Below are 17538 nucleotides of genomic sequence, written 5' to 3' on the forward strand. Positions count from 1 at the left end.
CAGTCCCTCAGCACTGTACCTAACCCACTAACCCCCCTTTAATCTGGCAAGATCCGTATCGGAGGGGTGCAAAGCCTGGCTCAAACCAGGCCTTGTCATTTTAGGAGTAGGAGCGACTCAGGCCTGGACTTAAGAAACAGACAGCTATCTATCCCTGGCTAGACGCCACAGGGCCTGGGCCTACAATAACAAACACCAAGCCCCTGTGGATACAACAGATAGACTACCGGCCACTTCCTGAAGACGCCATATCAGTGCTTATCCCCCCTGACCGTAGGAGTTGGCCATACTTCACAAACAGATCTGGGACCAGGCTACACCATACTAGAAGTATTCACAAGGCATTATGAAATAAACAAACAAAACAAAGTTGGGTTAGGTTTGAGCGATAGAGTGGTGTGTAGAGCTTGCGTCATTGGTGGCGATTGCGCCACCTGTGTTTAGGGAAGCTCCCGGCCAATTAAAAGGTCTCGCGAGGAAGCAATTATGTTCCTAGCAAGTGGTCTCGCTGTCCTTGGGGCTTCTTGAGGAACCAGACTGCAGTCAGATATCACAACACCGCAGCTCACTCAGATATGTCCTGTACACATAACCCTTCAAAACGATTTCATCATGAGCAATGATTCTGCAGTAGACTTTAGAGCTCCAATTCATGTGACACAGGTAATAACTGACTACAGGGGAATAACCCTTGTGATTTATCGTGAAGCCAAGAAGATGGTGAGTACACACAATTAAGGAGTATTCAGCACTCGTGCTGACAATAAGCTGGAAAAAAATAAAATAAACTTTAACGTCCATAAGTGCTATGAAAATGCCTGTAATATCAACACTCAAAGTTATTCTTACAGTTGGCATGGAATAAGGACTTTGCAATTTAAACGTTTTGCCTTTAAAACGCAAATAGGTTGCCTCGAAAATATCAAGTGGTCATACACATGCATTTCTGTTGAGTCTGGCAGCGTCTTTGATTCGATTTTGGTAGAGTGTTCAATTTTGAACTAATATAAAGCATATTTCAGTCTTTCAATTTACATACTGAGAACATTATAGTGAAAAGGCTGGTTTTTAAAAGTAATGAGATGCCCAGTACCTGCGGCTGGCTGTACATGCTCTTGGGTAAACTGCACTCTAGCAGTAGCCCCAGGATAGTGATGTTGGAAGAATCTTCCTGTAACAGAGAACATGGAGTCAATGGTAGAAACATATAATCAAGGAGGTTGATAACTCAGCCTTCATTCCAATGCTCTTTGATACGAATAGCTGGAAAGGTCATGTTGATTAGACTAAATAAATTAAAGGCAGTTTCATTAATCAAGATTAAAGATCGAAATTACATCCGCCACTCTTTTAGATGGAATCTAATGGGACTAGTGAAGAATTAAATACTGGCATGTGTAGCATAAATAACAAACTAAACTAATTGTGTGAGGTTATATTAAGCAAAACATTGGTAACATACAGTTGAAGTCAGAAGTTTACATACACCTCAGCCAAATACATTTCAACTCAGTTTTTCACAATTCCTGACATTTAATCCTAGTAAAAATGCCATGTTTTAGGTCAGTTAGGATCACCACTTTATTTTAAGAATGTGAAATGTCAGAATAACAGGAGAGAGAATGACTTATTTCAGCTTTTATTTATTTCCTCACATTTCCAGTGGGTCAGAAGTTTACATGCACTCAATTAACAACAACCTCATGCTAATCGCATTAGCCTACGTTAACTCAACCGTCCCGCAGGGGACGCATGTGGCGGATGAATCCGAATTAGTTGGGTAACATAGATAATTAAGATGTCTTATCTGCATAATATGCTTATGTGATATACTTGTTATTAGAATGTATCCCTTTGGACTCTAGTGTTGGCAGTTGCACTTCTTCCCTCAGCTGGGGCTCAGTCACCCGGGGCCCAGAGAGGGGAGAGGTCAGGCTTGTCTTTCACATGTCCCTGGTGCAATGCAGAATATCAGAAAGAGAAGAGGACAGGAGGGAACATTGTCTTCATATGTGAATGTGTCTTTACCTATTCTAAAACATGTGAAGAGATGGCGTGATTAATGGGGAATCAATTAGTGGTTTCCACAATGTTTGTGTGCCAGTCACTTCCTCCTTTGGCCTTGGGGGGTGTGTGTGGTAGGGTCTGGAGTTGACAATTGATTTATGTTGGTGTTTTTGTGCTAGGAGTAACAGGAACGAGATAGGAACCTCGTCTTAGGGAAAAAAACAGAACAATCATTTATAGCGAATCCTATCTGGCTAAGGGATACTCCTTTCTCATTTAAAAGGTCTCACCTTGTGACCCATTCTATGTATCGGTTGTTTGTCTCGGCACTTTCAACGGATCATTAGAAATGGTGAATCGTTGTCAAGTCTATTTAGTTTAAGGGTAACTCGGACTTGTGTGATAAGTTTGTCTCTCCTCATTTGATAGTAAAGAAATTAACCACCACACCCACCAATCCTGAAGAAGTTTTAATGAAGCTGCCAATTGAGGACTTGTGAGGAGTCTGTTTCTCAAACTAGACACTAATGTATTTGTCCTCTTGCTCAGTTGTGCACCGGGGCCTCCCACTCCTCTCTCTATTCTGGTTAGGGACAGTTAGTGCTGTTCTGTGAAGGGAGTAGTCCACAGCGCTGTACAAGATCTTCAGTTTCTTGGCAATTTCTCACATGGAATAGCCTTCATTTCTCAGAACAAGAATAGACTGACGTGTTTCAGAAGAAAGTTCTTTGTTTCATGCCATTTTGAGCCTGTAATCGAACCCACAAATGCTGATGCTCAACTAGTCTAAAGGCCAGTTTTACTTCTTTAATCAGTACAACAGTTTTCAGCTGTACTAACATAATTGCAAAAGGGTTTTCTAATGATCAATTAGCCTTTTAAAATTATCAACTTGGATTAGCAAACAACTTCCATTGGAACACAGGAGTGATAGATGCCGATAATGAGCCTCTGTACGCTTATGAAGTTATTTCATTAAAAATTATTTTAAAATGCTCTTTAAATTCTTTTAAAATCCGCCGTTTCCAGCTACACTAGTCATTTACAACATTAACAATGTCTACAATGTATTTATGATGAATTTTGTGTTATTTTAATGGACAGAAATTAGCTTGTCTTTCAAAAACAATGACGTCTCTAATTGACCCCAACCTTTTGAAAGGCGGTGTACATGACCAGCATTATTGCACTGAGTCATTGAACCCTATGACCTTTGTGGTTCTAGACTGGGTTATTTACTGTAAAGTCTTTTGTGACAACTATTGATTTAGGAAGGGCTTTATGAATTCAAAACTGATTGATTGATTTATCAACATGACCTATAGGTTATCCCAACTACAAGGCAGATCTCTTTGACACAAGTCTTCACTAGTCAAGACCTTATACTTTGGTGACAGTATTCATACATGACAGCGTATTTGGATTGGTGCGTAGTGCGTCATTTAATATCAAAAGTGGTGGTGAGCTCAAAGCTCCAGTACACACTGAAACAACAGTAACCTCGTCCAATGACTTGGAGAGAGAGAGAGCGAGCGAGAGACTTCATTTCAACCTCCCCACTAAAGAGCCAGAGATAGAATGATAGAAAGTGAGACAGAAATAAAGTGACAGGGAGTAAAGAAATAAAGGGAAGGGGGAACTAAATTTGAATATGGCTGCCAAAACTCGGTCTATATTTAAACCTGTTCATATGTTCAGCAGCTCAACAGGCCGTGTTACAGCAACACAAACCACAGACACCATACAGGAACAAGTTCACTCTCACAACGCCCGTCTACCTCGCATAAAAGTATATCCAGATCAGTGAAGAAACTATGGTTGTCCCAAATGGCACCCGATTCTATTTATAGTGCATTATTTCAACAAAACCCTATTTTCTATATAGAGCACTGATCAAAGGTTGTGCACTGTATAGGCAATTGGGGGGGCATATATTTAAGGCGCAGCCCATAAATTGTTTTGTAAAACTTCAGTGTTGTAACAGAAGAGCGTGTTCAAAATAAATGGTCGATTTATTAAGTAAACCATACTGAGAAATAACAAAAACAACCATCTTGCAAAACATGTTTAAATAAAGACTAGTAGCAAGTCTGAGCGATTGTGAGAACACAGCCAGACTGACATTTTGTAACTGACACATGCTTCCTGTTGCCGAGGGTAACGCCCCTCCGAAGAAGCCTTGTCGCTTTCACGTCCTCCCTTGAAGTGGGTGCGAGTTTGTGTGTGATGGGACTGTTTTCATGCTCCGCGTGTGTGTGTGTGTGTGTGTGTGTGTGTGTGTGTGTGTGTGTGTGTGTGTGTGTGTGTGTGTGTGTGTGTGTGTGTGTGTGTGTGTGTATACACAAATGTGAACGTGATTGATCATGTGTGCGCATGCATGAATGTGTATATACCTTGTGTGTGTGCGTACGCCTCATGTAAGTGTGTGTTTATGCCTCTGTGTTGGGTTCTCTCTTTATTGGGACTGGCAAAGAGGGGAAGATTGACATCTGATAGCCAGCAGCTGACAATACAGCAAGGCCTGCACACTGCAGAGCAGGGCAGAGGGCCATGCTAGCAAGTTTTCTGTGGTAAATGTGTTTGCTTGTTGTTATGGCATGTGTGTAAGTCTTTATAGTACTGTGGTAAACATATGTATCCTGTTGCCACATGTCTGCTGACTTCCTTGTCCAGGAACAATTGCCTGTTGGGCAATAAATCAAGTGTATTGAGTTGAATGGAATGGACGTACCTGAGTTTGGCTTAGCTTGATGCTCTGGATGTGGGGGAATATGAGGACACTGTCCTTCCTATTGACCCCATTTAAAGAGCCCCGGTGGACGCCCAAACCAAAAACCTGGGTGAAAGGACATCACTGTTAAAGGGACAGTTCATATAATGACAGAAATGACTTACTTTTACCTCGAGAGATGTCTAATGTGTCAGAAGAGTGTGCAATCCAAAAGCAGAGTTTTGTTTACTTGGCCATTGTAAAGGGACTGATAAGACCACAGAATATTAAATCAAAGGGAGTGAATGAATCCAAGGTCGCGTGCTAATGTAGCTTATGCTAATAGTGGCCATGATGTATACAACACTGGAGAATGAATCATCGTAATAAACACAATCCCCATATTTAATGGAAACTTAAGTTGTTTAATGATTGGGTGTATTAAATTGTGCCTTTTCACTGATTAACAGAATATATTTAGGCCTAGGCACCCTTCCTTCCCTCCCTGCCAAGAATGAATGCTGATTTAACTATTAATAGGGCTTTGGGCATTTATGTCACTCTGTTATTAACACCCATCTGCTTTGATGTGTCTTTAAAAGGTCAGGGGTCAAAGGTGCCAAATATCACATCACAGCCATTACTTCCTGTGTTTCAAAACGATTGCAAAACTAACTTCAACATGCCTTCCACCAAGCACACAATGTTCTTTTTGAGTCCATATTAAAAACAGATCCCTGGCTGTGGGTCAGAGCATAAGTCCCAAATAGAACCCTAGTCTATAGTGTAGGAATACTTTTTATTTTTAATTTTTTTAATTTAATTTTTTTATTTTGTACTTTTACCCCATTTTCTCCCCAATTTCATGGTATCCAAAGTGGTAGTTACAGTCTTGTCTCATTGCTGCAACTCCTGTACGGACTCGAGAGATGCGAAGGACGAGAGCCGTGAGTCCCCCGAAACACAACCCAGCCAAGCTGCACTGCTTCGTCACACAATGCCCGCGTAACCCGATAGCCAGCCGCACCAATGTGTCGGAGGAAACACTGTACACCTGGTGACCGTGTCAGCGTGCACTGCGCCCAGCCCACCACAGAAGTCGCTAGAGCGCGATGGGACAAGAACATCCCTGCGGCCAAACCCTCCCCGAACCCGGACGACGCTGGGCCGTTTGTGCACCGCCCCATGGGTATCCCAGTCGTGGCCGGCTGCGACTGAGCCTGGACTTGAACCAGGATCTCTAGCGGCACAGCTAGCACTGCGAGGCATAGCGCACTACTTTTGACCACAGTCATACAGGCACTGGTGAAAAGTAGTGCCGTAAATAAGGAGACTTCTGCGACGTAGACCGGAGAGCATTAGTATCATATGCTCATATCACTACTGACCTGGTAAGAGAGAACCCCGTGGGCCGATGTGTTTATAAATAATGAGTTTTCTACGTTGCCCTCCTCCGTCGGGAGGAAGACCAGTTTAAATGAGGCCTTCCCTCTGGGTGGGATTACCTGAAAGCAGAGAGGACACGGGGTCAGGGTTCACTGAAAGGCAATGACTACGTTACAATGTCCATACTAGCATGGCTTCATACTCTGTAGTATGCTGGTGAGGCACACAACTTCCACCACTTCTATGAGAATCATGCTGAGAATGATTTGTGGGTTAATTTCAGCATGGAATCGGTAGGAGAAATTTTCTAAGCAGAGCAGGGAAATGCTGTGGGTTTCAATGGCAGTTTGAGAGTTTAAATAGCTGTACTGGTGGCCCAAGGGACTGACATGAGAAAGAGGGGGGAGTGGAGAGGTAGACAAAGAGAGGAAAAAAACAGCGTGAGTGAGTGAGTGTGTGAGGTGAGAGGTAGACGGAGAGGAAAAACAGCGTGAGTGAGAGAGCGAGAGAAACAGGAGAGAAATTGGATGCAGAGAGGTGTGGTTGGGTGAGAGAGGGAGGGAGTGTCCGGGGGAGGGCACACACACACACACACACACACACTCACCCTTCTGTGGAACGAAGGCATGTGGAAATGTCTGCTGGATGTAAACATTGACAGCAGTGTCACTGGAAGTTCCTGGCTGGGGTTGTGTATGTATATGGTTTCAGCTCTTGGCAGCCCCAGTGGCCTACAGAGAGATAGAGATGGAGAGAGATGGACACAACAAGCACCTCTCATTGTTCTATCCAGGCATAGTAAACATCAAGCTATACTGAACAAAAATATACATGCAACATGCAACACTCAAAAAATTTGCTGTATTACAGTTCCTATAACGAAATAAGTCAATTGAAATGAATTCATTAGGCCCTAATCTATGGATTTCACATTACTGGGAATACAGACATCTGTTGGTCACAGATACCTTATATATATATATATGGGGCGGCAGGGTAAGCCTAGTGGTAAGAGCATTGGACTAGTAACCGAAAAGTTGCAAGTTCAAATCCCCGAGCTGACAAGGTACAAAATCTGTCGTTCTGCCCCTGAACAGGCAGTTAACCCAATGTTCCTAGGCAGTCATTGAAAATAAGAATTTGTCCTTAACTGACTTGCCTAGTAAAATAAAGGTAAAAAAAAAATATATATATATATATATATATTTATATAATGGGGGGGGGGCATGGATTAGAAAACTAGTCAATATCTGGTGTAACCACCATTTGCCTCATGCAGCGTGACGCATCTCCTTCACATAGAGTTGATCAGGCTGTTGATTGTGGCCTTGTGAGAAGTTGCTGGATATTGGCGGGAACTGAAAACACGTCGTACACGTTGATCCAGAGCATCCCAAACATGCTCAACGCTTGACATGTCTGGTGAGTATGCAGAACATGGAAGAACTGGGACATTTGTAGCATCCAGCATCCATTCTTGCGACATGCGGCCGTGCATTATCATGCTGAAACATGAGGGGATGGCGGGGGATGAATGGCACGACAATGGACCTCGTCATGGCATCTCTGTGCATTCAAATTGCTATCGATAAAATGCAATTGTGTTCGTTGTCTGTAGCTTATGCCTGCCCATACCATAACCTCACCACCACCAACGTTGACATCAGCAAACTGCTCGCCCACACAACGCCATACATGTTGTCTAGGGGATGACAATCGGACGTACCGCCAAATTCTCTAAAACGACGTTGGTAGAGAAATTAAGATTCAATTATCTGGCAACAGCTCAAGCGGACATTCCTGCAGTCAGCATGTCATTGGAAGCTCCCTCAAAACTTGAGACATCTGTCGCATTGTGTGACCATGCTGCACATTTTAGAGTGGCCAGCACAAGGTGTACCAGTGTAATGATCATGCTGTTTAATCAGTGTAAAATACTTTATCGCAATTGGACATCGACAAAGTAATATTTCTAAACTACTATGAAACTAACTTTTGTTTAAGTACAATTTAGACATTGTTACCTCATTTGCAGTTTTACCATGATTACATTCTAGTTAGCACTGTAGTTATAGAATAACATCAGGGCATAAGAGTACGACTCAATGCAAAGTTTTTCCAATTGTGTCAACACTGACATAGCACCAACACTTGACCATGAACTGGACATGTCCCTTTAAGAGTGACGTTTCCTCTAGGGACAGATCTTTGATCTGTCCCGCTTCCACTCCCCCCCCCCCAATCCTAACCTTAACCATTAGCGGGCGGAAACGCAAATCTGACTCAAGATCAGTATCTAGGGGCAACTTCACCCTACACCATTTTATTGACTACAAGTTAGCTCTTCCTAGAAACGAGGAAGTCACTTTTGCTCCTCTGACACTTCTCCGGGGCTGACATCAAAGGATAAAACGTGACATAGTTCAGATCAACCACAAAAACGAAGCGAGCGCAGCCTGCGATTAAAAGGTCTATGGTGACCTTTGGAGCTATGCTTAGGGCTCTCCATTTAGCCTTTCAATATTTTGATGCGTTTGTAATAAAAAAGGGGGCAAAGCAACAAAGGCAGGAGTCACCTGTGTCCCTCTTAAAGGAGAGGTTTGCAGATAAACTTAATAGCTGCAGGTGCAAACTTTCCTCATGCTAGCGTCATCATAACCATAAGCCAGGAATATATAAAGACACCTGATAGTAACTTTTAGAGCTACTGTACAATGTAAAGTCATTGGATAGGTCAAACTCCATTTCCTAACGTGATTAAGTAACAGATAGGAGTTTTAACCTTGCCTATTTTATAATCTAGATGTTTCCTCAATTCAACGCTGATGTTAAAAGACAGCAGAAATTCCATCCTCTTTATGCGAAGCTACTGCCTGTCTTAGCCACTCGTATCACATAACTGGGGACCTGCATTGTAGTGGGGACAGGGGGGTTTGTTGTATGTTTAAACTACGAGTAAATACTGCGAAAGTAGTGCACTACATATAGGGAATAGAGTTCCCATATGGCTCTGGTCAAAGTAGTGCATTATATAGGGTGCCACTGGGCTCTGGTCAAAAGTAGTGCACTATATAGGAAAGAGGGTGACATTTGGGACACAACTTCGGTCAATAAAAGGTCTGTTTGGGCATGCCTGGTTCCCTCTGTGCTGCCTGGCAAACGGAAAAAGGAGGGTGTGCTAATGTTGCATATAAACACGGTATATTGCCATTGCTGAAATTACTGGGCTGTTGGGTTAGCCTAGTTAGCGAGTGGCTAGCAAGGCTAGTGGGCGAGGATGAGGTTGAGTTTAACACCTTGTGCTGGTGTGCTTGTCTTATGGCTGCTTTGCTTGATGTCACTGTAAAACAAGGGCATGGGATTGCATTGTTTAAACACGTCAGTCATATAGCAACCATTGTCCAAAGCAATAAGGTATGGACGAGGATACATCCTAGGTCGGACCTAGTGTTTACTAGTTTGTTAAAACGTTAGGAATGGGCTATTTCTCAGATTTAGAAACAGAAATAATTAACAAATACATATCTTGGATCAATAGATAAACAAAATGAAATGGGAAATAAACAGACTTTGGAGGGATTTTTTTTAAATATGGCTCAAAAGAATGAATGTCAGAGGATACATTTTTTCAGCTGCAAATAGTAGCAGTGGGGACGGGACAGCCGTCCAAGCACAACAAAGAGTCTCGCTATTCTGGTGATTGTTTTGGGAGCAGGGAGGCAAACAGCAGAGTTCTAAACGTTTCCCCTTGGGTCTGACCCTCTCCCTTATTCAGTCTCGCGCTTATGGGAAGAGAGCTGAGCTGCTCATGACCTTATTTGGTCGTCATCTGTCTGTTCCTTTGGCTTCCTCTGCGTTTAAAAGGCCCCTCTGCTTTATACAGAGAGCTTCTCCACTTATACTGCTTTTTATCATCATTTTCTATGCATGTGATTCTTCATTGGGGCTTCCGGTGACATAATCCAGACATGGTTAGGTAAAGGTTACAGATATTTTGTTGATTTTGGCATACGACGCTATTTCCACATTACTCTGATAACTGTCGGATTGTGATTTGGAGTCGGTGTCTTTTGCACCCATGTGTACGTCTAAAATGAGGTGGTTGGTTATAGTAGCTCCAAACACGGGATTTATCAATGTCTTGACATTGGCTTATGTTTATGAATCATTTTCTATGAAACCAGGAAGTGAGAGAAATAAACTCACTGTGCCCCAAACTCCAGCGATGGTGGCTGGAAGCGCAGCGGCCTTCCATTCTCCGGCACATAGAACGAGGAGCTGGCGAAAGAAAGACAAAGAGAAGAATACATTTATGTACACGTACACCTATCAACTCAGTGGAGTTCCAATGGGACCTTATCCTATGAAACAAGTGAGCGCTCGGGCGACTTGGCAAAACGCTGACTCTCCTATCTAGTGGTGGCCAAATCTTGAGTCCTCTGAGACACTTGATCGTCCTACTCGTGAAAACAAACATACATATATATAAATATAACAAAAGGCAGAGAGGGGTGTCAGAGATGAATTAGGGGGATTTAAATGGAAGTCTCCCGCTTGCCAAATCCATTTCACACCCCATTGTGTGTGTGTGTGTGTGGGGGGGGGGGCTCGAGTTGAAACACGACAAAGACAATGAGAGTTCTTTATTATAAGAGCTGCTTTACAGTGTCTTTGGAAAACTCAAGCCGCATGTGTTGGGAGTTGGACTTAAACCTGCTTTCATCAACACCAATGTGGGTCCTTCTATTTGTAATTGGAATTCTACTCATTTCAATAAGGTAAATAATAGCCTGGTTTCTGTCTGTTTAGACACCAAATAGAAGAAAAATGGGAGAGACTGCCTGGACTGTCCAATGAGAAATTACCTATTTTTTTCGTTGCAAAATGTTTTAGATAGTTTTTCGTTGCCGTAATGAACATGCAGCCCTGTATTGCACTGCAAGCGAGCGTCGAGGCACGCAGCAAAACAACACAGTCAATCGCCAGTGACACAGTTACAACAGAAGGTGGTGGTTTCTAATTCTGAGCTTCAATAAGAATAGCTATCAGACACACACACACACACACACACACACACACACACACACACACACACACACACACACACACACACACACACACACACACACACACACACACACACACACACACACACACACACACACACACACACACACACACACACACACACCCTTCAGTTTCATATTAGAAACTCTATAAACTATCAGAGGTGTGAATCCAATGTTGCCAAGGAGCCTTCAATGTTGCACAATTGCCGCAGGTACAAGTATATTCCGTTATGCATCTTATATATCAAACATGTACAGCATACAGATACAAAGCCTTTGAGCGGAAAAATCGGTCAGACAGCGCGAGAGCAGCGGCTACAGCATCTCAAACAGCAAACGCATACATCGGCAACAGAAGGCAGGCTTCATCACTGTCACACACCACTTTGCAATGAGCTGGAGGCAGTATGCATATACTTAAATTGTTTGAAAACTGAACGTATTAATACATATTATGGAGGCATGTCTTACCTTTCGTCAGTCTATATCAGTGGAAGCAATCATTTCATATAAACTTTATTTCACTACCCAGTAGCCACAATCCTAGTCATATTAGCAACCCGTGCCAGTTGTTGCATATTAGATCTTAAAATGTCTAAAGGATACTTTCATCTTGGTCACATAAAACCACTTGCATGTGCGGTGCCCATTTGACAACGGGGTTATCCCGCTAATTGCATTATGGAACGAACATTCGCGAGTAGCCTCCTTGCTGCCTTGTGTGCATTGCTGCGCTGATAACGTGTAGAAATAATAGTTGGTCAACATTTTAAGCTAAACCTTGTGATCTGTTGCATCACACAGTTATGTAGCCTACTGGATGTATGAATTAGGGATCTATCATCTCACAACTGTCCCAGAGTCTGTTTGGAATTAATTTCTAGGCAAGGTGACCAATAGAATAGGTAAACCTTTCTACTGTGGGGGATAGTAGATTGAAAGGCTCGTGATTCTGCTGTTGGTTACTTGTCTTTGCTGAGGAAATGTAAATGTGGACAGTTATTCTAACATCTTCAAAGTGCACGTCAGAATTCAGTAAGAAGGACCGCACATAGTTGCATCCTCGACTTGCATGTTCTGTTAATATAAATGACCATAATTTTAAATGTGATTTCTGTCATTCTGAGCACCATGGGTGGACGACCTAATCAGGTTACACATCCAATGCATATGGGTCCGATAATTTCTCAAATGTTCGGTAAATTAAAATCCCCCAAATGGATACCCTGGCTGGGTTCTAGTGATGATAAACATGTTTATTTGACACGTTGATTGTTGGAATGGATGGGGATGCCCATCAACTAGCTCAGTGTTTCCCAATCCTAGTCCTGGGGACCCAAATTGATGGGGGCATAAAATAAATCGACAGCTACACATCGGGATATAAAATTTACCATATGGCGTATTGTTACGCAACAGGACTGTTAAAACGAGCTGCCTGCTAATTATCTATAGGCTGTGTTTCAACTTGTCAATTTCCAATTATTTTCTAACAGTTTGAATTGAAGTGTGTACCGCCTCATGAATTCAAATAGAAGTAGCCCATTTCAGTGTTGTTTGAGGCTTAATTTAGCTGGACAAGCTACAAGCTTCCCTCTTCGAGAAGAGCCCTTCCCCATTTCTTCTGCACAAAGTATGCAGACATTTGCAGTCTTGCACAAACTGGTACATTTTCTGACTGGCGGCTCACATTGTTGCATTGTTGTTTTCCTTACAAATAATAACTTTGGACATGTGTAAGTTGCTATCAAAGTAATTGCCTTATTCTCTGTGTATCTTGTTGTTTCTACTGTAGCATACAGTATGTATGTATGTATGTATGTATGTATGTATGTATGTATGTATGTATGTATGTATGTATGTATGTATGTATGTATGTATGTATGTATGTATGTATGTATGTATGTATGTATGTATGTATGTATGTATGTATGTATGCATGTATGCATGTATGCATGTATGCATGTATGCATGTATGTATTCAGTTTTATTAACGTTTTCAAGTACTGGTGACAAATAATGCATTCTGATTATTGCATAGATTGTAATGGACACCTAGGATGTGTGTAAAATACTTTCTTGGTATTTTGTTGTACTGATTATAATGAGCTACTGCTAAGCTATTTGCCAGCTATGTGTGGCGCCATGTTTGTTGACATTATACAATGCATTCTGGGTGTCACGTAAACGTCTGTCAGACCAAAGATGTTATGAGGTGAAGGAATGGTTCACATATCTTTCAAGTAAACATCCAGAAGTGAATGAAGGAAAGTGGATGATGGTAGAGCATGCATACTGCAAACAGACCAAACTCATCTCTGGTTGACGCAAAAAAAATAATAACTAAAATGGCAGCTTGCACAAACTACCCATCGTCGGATTACTTTTGATTTCTAGAAAGTGTTTAACTCAATTATTTCGATCAACTCTGCGCTCACCTGTGATGTGACGATTTATAAATAGTAACTGCGATTAGCTAATTCATATTGTGGTTTCTGTCAGCCGAAAGTGCTCTAAATAGGTAAATCTTCCCTTAGTTATTGCTAGGACTAATGTAGCATACATTTCCCAGTTTAGATGATTGTGTATGCAGTCACTATTTCTGTGAATGTCTGAACATGACATCCAAAAATAAAAAAAACTGTTCACATTCAGGACATAACTTTGTATGGACTGTGTTTGTGGGGAAAAAGTGTGGCCAGCTCAAATGCTGACTGTTGCATCAATCGAAACTGGACGTTCTAATCACACTGGTTTGAGCATACGCTGTAGAATGATCACACCCGTTTGTTGGTACATGTGAAAAGGTTAAATAGGGAGCCAATTTGTTTTCAGCACTTATTTCCATGACTGATCAAAAGCAATTTTCTTATGATCTCTCATCTCTCTGAAGCAGTGAGCAAGAGAGTTTGGAACATCGAATCACAATCAAATCAAAGTATCAACTTGCAATACATATTGAATCATGAGAAACACCAGCATTGCAACACAGGTCCCTGGCAATTCCCAGCCCTACTGGGAAACCAAATGGGTGCACACACCTGCTTCCACTTGTCACGTCTTGATGATGAGTTGATAAGTAGAATCAGGTGGGTGAGTGGGCTGTGTTATTGCCAGGGCTAAAACTAAAATGTGCACTCGTTGGGTCACCAGGACCAGTATTGAGAAACACTAGGCCCTAGGCTATAAGTAGCGGGCTGGTACATTGACAAGTCCATGTACATCAGCTAGGCTAGACTGTCTTGAGACCATGGCAAAATCCACTTGGCTCCAGGATGAAGTTTCCACCCAAGGTACAAATCAAGGATCAGCTTTCCATCCCCCAAGCCTAACCTTAACCATTAGTGGGAAAAATGCTAAACTGACCCAAGATCAGCATTTAGGGGCACCTTCCCCCTACTCCATCTTCCTGAGACCGAGTGGGTTACATTCACCTGCGACAAGACGGTCAGGTTTGCGCATTAAAAATGGCTCTGTTACACAAATAGCATTTTAAAAAAGAAACCCAGACACAGCCTACAATATATTGTAATGGGAACTCAGTTCGTACACATGCACCCCGCCCACTATCCCTTACTCTCTCACCAAAAATCAACTTGTGCTTTCTATCTGAATGACACACTATATGACGGAAAGTACGAGGTCATTTCTGCCACCCTTCTGCGACCAGTGCGTTGTTTGTGGTGGCCATATGTGTGTGTGATGTCCCATTCCAATGAGCACTGTGACGGAGATCCGCACTGCAGGGAGCCAGCAGCTGCAGTGTGTGAGGAGAACCTGATCTGGCCCTGTTGACAGAGGGCTGACACAGCTGTTCAGTGAGTTGACGGCTGAGACGAAACACTGCTCCTGAAGACCCTAACTAGCTTTAACAATATAAAGTGGCAAGAACAAAAATGTGTGAAACCTCAATATATTTCTGCATAAAATGGTCACAAAATGTTTCATCTAGGTCACAACAATCTGCTTAAACTGTTGATCCTACCCCCTACTTTTTCGAACATTCTGTTAAAAATCGCGCAACATTTCAGCGCCCTGCTACTCATGCCAGGAATATAGTATATACATATGATTAGTATGTGTGGATAGAAAACACTCGGACGGTTCTAAAACTGGTTAAATCACAGCTGTGACTATAACAGAACGTGCATTTCATCAAAAAGCGCAGAAAATCTGATCACTGAAAAATATATCAATGCGCCACTTGAATGTATTGTTGAATAGAAACCACAATACCTGGAGCCGAGGTTGCAATACCTACAGCTTCCACACGATGTCAACAGTCTTGTAATTTGCCTAGGATTTGTTTCTTGGTCAAACGGACAAGAGGCAGCCCATTTCTTCCGGTCTCTGACCGGATATTTTGGTTGAGATTTACCCAGACATTATTTCAAGACGTACAGCTATAGAATATACATCGCCTCGTGATCAATTTGATCAATTATTAACGTTTACTAATACCTAAAGTTGCATTACAAAAGTATTTCGAAGTGTTTTGTGAAAGTTTATCGTCGACTTTAATTTTTTTTTAATGAAGTTGCGTTATAAAACGCTGTTTTTTTCCTTGATCACACAGTCTTCATAGATCGATATCTAGGCTATATATGGACCGATTTAATCGGAAAAAAAGACCCAATAGTGATGTTTATGGGACATCTAGGAGTACCAACAAAGAAGATGGTCAAAGGTAATGAATGTTTTATATTTTATTTCTGCATTTTGTGTAGCGCCGACTATGTTAATTATTTTGTTTACGTCCCCTGAGGGTCTTTAGGGGTGTTGCATGCTATCAGATAATAGCTTCTCATGCTTTCGCCGAAAAGCATTTAAAAAATCTGACTTGTCGGCTGGATTCACAACGACTGTAGCTTTAATTCAATACCCTGTATGTGTGTTTTAATGAACGTTTGAGTTTTAACGAGTGCTGTTAGCATTTAGCGTAGCGCATTTGCATTTCCAGATGTCTAGATGGGACGCCTGCGTGTCGGGTGGAGGTAAGAGGTTAAACTAATAACACAAACAATTATACGTTTTCATGTCTTTATTGAACCCAATGTGTAAACATTCACAATGCAGGGGGGGGGGAAAGTATGTGAATCCTTGAATTTATTAACTGGTTGACCCTCCTTTGGCAGCAATAACCTCAACCAAACATTTTCTGTAGTTGTGGATCAGACCTGCACAACGGTCAGGAGGAATTTTGGACCATTCCTCTTTACAAAACTGATTAATTTCAGCAATATTCTTGGGATGTCTGGTGTGAACCGTTCTCTTGAAGTCATGCCACAGCATCTCAATTGAATTGAGGTCAGGACTCTGACTGGGCCACTCCAGAAGGTGTATTTTCTTCTGTTGAAGCCATTCTGTTGTTGATTTACTTCTGTGTTTTGGGTCGTTGTCCTGTTGCATCACCCAACTTCAGTTGAGCTTCATGTGTAGTTTTGCAAACGTCAGACGTGCAGCAATGGTTTTTCTGGACATTTACATTTACATTTAAGTCATTTAGCAGACGCTCTTATCCAGAGCGACTTACAAATTGGTGCAATCACCTTATGACATCCAGTGGGACAGTCACTTAACAATAGTGCATCTAAAACTTAGGGGGGGTGGGGTGAGAGGGATTACTTAACCTATCCTAGGTATTCCTTAAAGAGGTGGGGTTTCAGGTGGCTTCTTCCGTGGTGTCCTCCCATGAACACCATTCTTGTTTAGTGTTTTACGTTTTGTAGACCTGTCAACAAAGATGTTGGCATGTTACAGATTTCTGTAAGTCTTTAGCTGACACTAGGATTCTTCTTAACCTCAGGGAGCATTCTGCTCTGTGCTCTTGCAGTCATCTTTGCAGGACACCCACACCTAGGGAGAGTAGCAACCGTGCTGAAATTTCTCAATTTATAGACAATTTGTCTTACTGATGAACATCAAGGCTTTTAGATATACTTTTGTAACCCTTTCCAGCTTTATTCAAGTCAACAATTCTTAATATTGGGTATTCTGAGATCTCTTTTGTTCAAGGCACGGTTCACATCAGGCAATGCTTCTTGTTAATTAGCAAACTAATTTTCTGAGTGTTTTTTTGTAGGGCAAGGCGGCTCTAACCAACATCTCCAATCTAATCTCATTGATTGGACTCCAGGTTAGCTGACTCCTGACTCCAATTAGCTTTTGGAGAAGTCATTCGCCTAGAGGTTCACATACTTTTTCCAATCTACACTGAATTTTTAAATGATGTATTCAAGAAAAATGATTTTATTTATCTGTTATTAATTTAAGCACACTGTGTCTATTGTTGTGACAGATGAGATAAAATCTTATCTGATGACCAATTTATGCAGAAAGGGTTCACAAACCTTTTCTTGCCACTGT

The 17538-nt window shown here is 41.8% G+C and overlaps 1 protein-coding gene across 6 annotated transcripts in view; it reads right to left on the reverse strand.

Annotated features, from left to right (window-relative positions):
- Window positions 1–17538, reverse strand: part of tmem131l (transmembrane 131 like) — a 90411-nt gene that overhangs the window by 31684 nt on the left and 41189 nt on the right. For all 6 annotated transcript variants that reach the window (XM_046325280.1, XM_046325278.1, XM_046325277.1 and 3 more), the window contains exons 4-8: window positions 10310–10381; window positions 6711–6834; window positions 6106–6222; window positions 4739–4843; window positions 1094–1171 (exon numbers count right to left, since the gene is read on the reverse strand). In XM_046325280.1, coding sequence (XP_046181236.1) covers window positions 1094–1171; window positions 4739–4843; window positions 6106–6222; window positions 6711–6834; window positions 10310–10381 — 496 coding nt within the window. The remainder of the gene's footprint in view (window positions 1–1093; window positions 1172–4738; window positions 4844–6105; window positions 6223–6710; window positions 6835–10309; window positions 10382–17538) is intronic.

The sequence above is a fragment of the Oncorhynchus gorbuscha genome, linkage group LG24, assembly GCF_021184085.1.
Source record: "Oncorhynchus gorbuscha isolate QuinsamMale2020 ecotype Even-year linkage group LG24, OgorEven_v1.0, whole genome shotgun sequence".
In the NCBI taxonomy this organism is placed as follows: domain Eukaryota; kingdom Metazoa; phylum Chordata; class Actinopteri; order Salmoniformes; family Salmonidae; genus Oncorhynchus; species Oncorhynchus gorbuscha.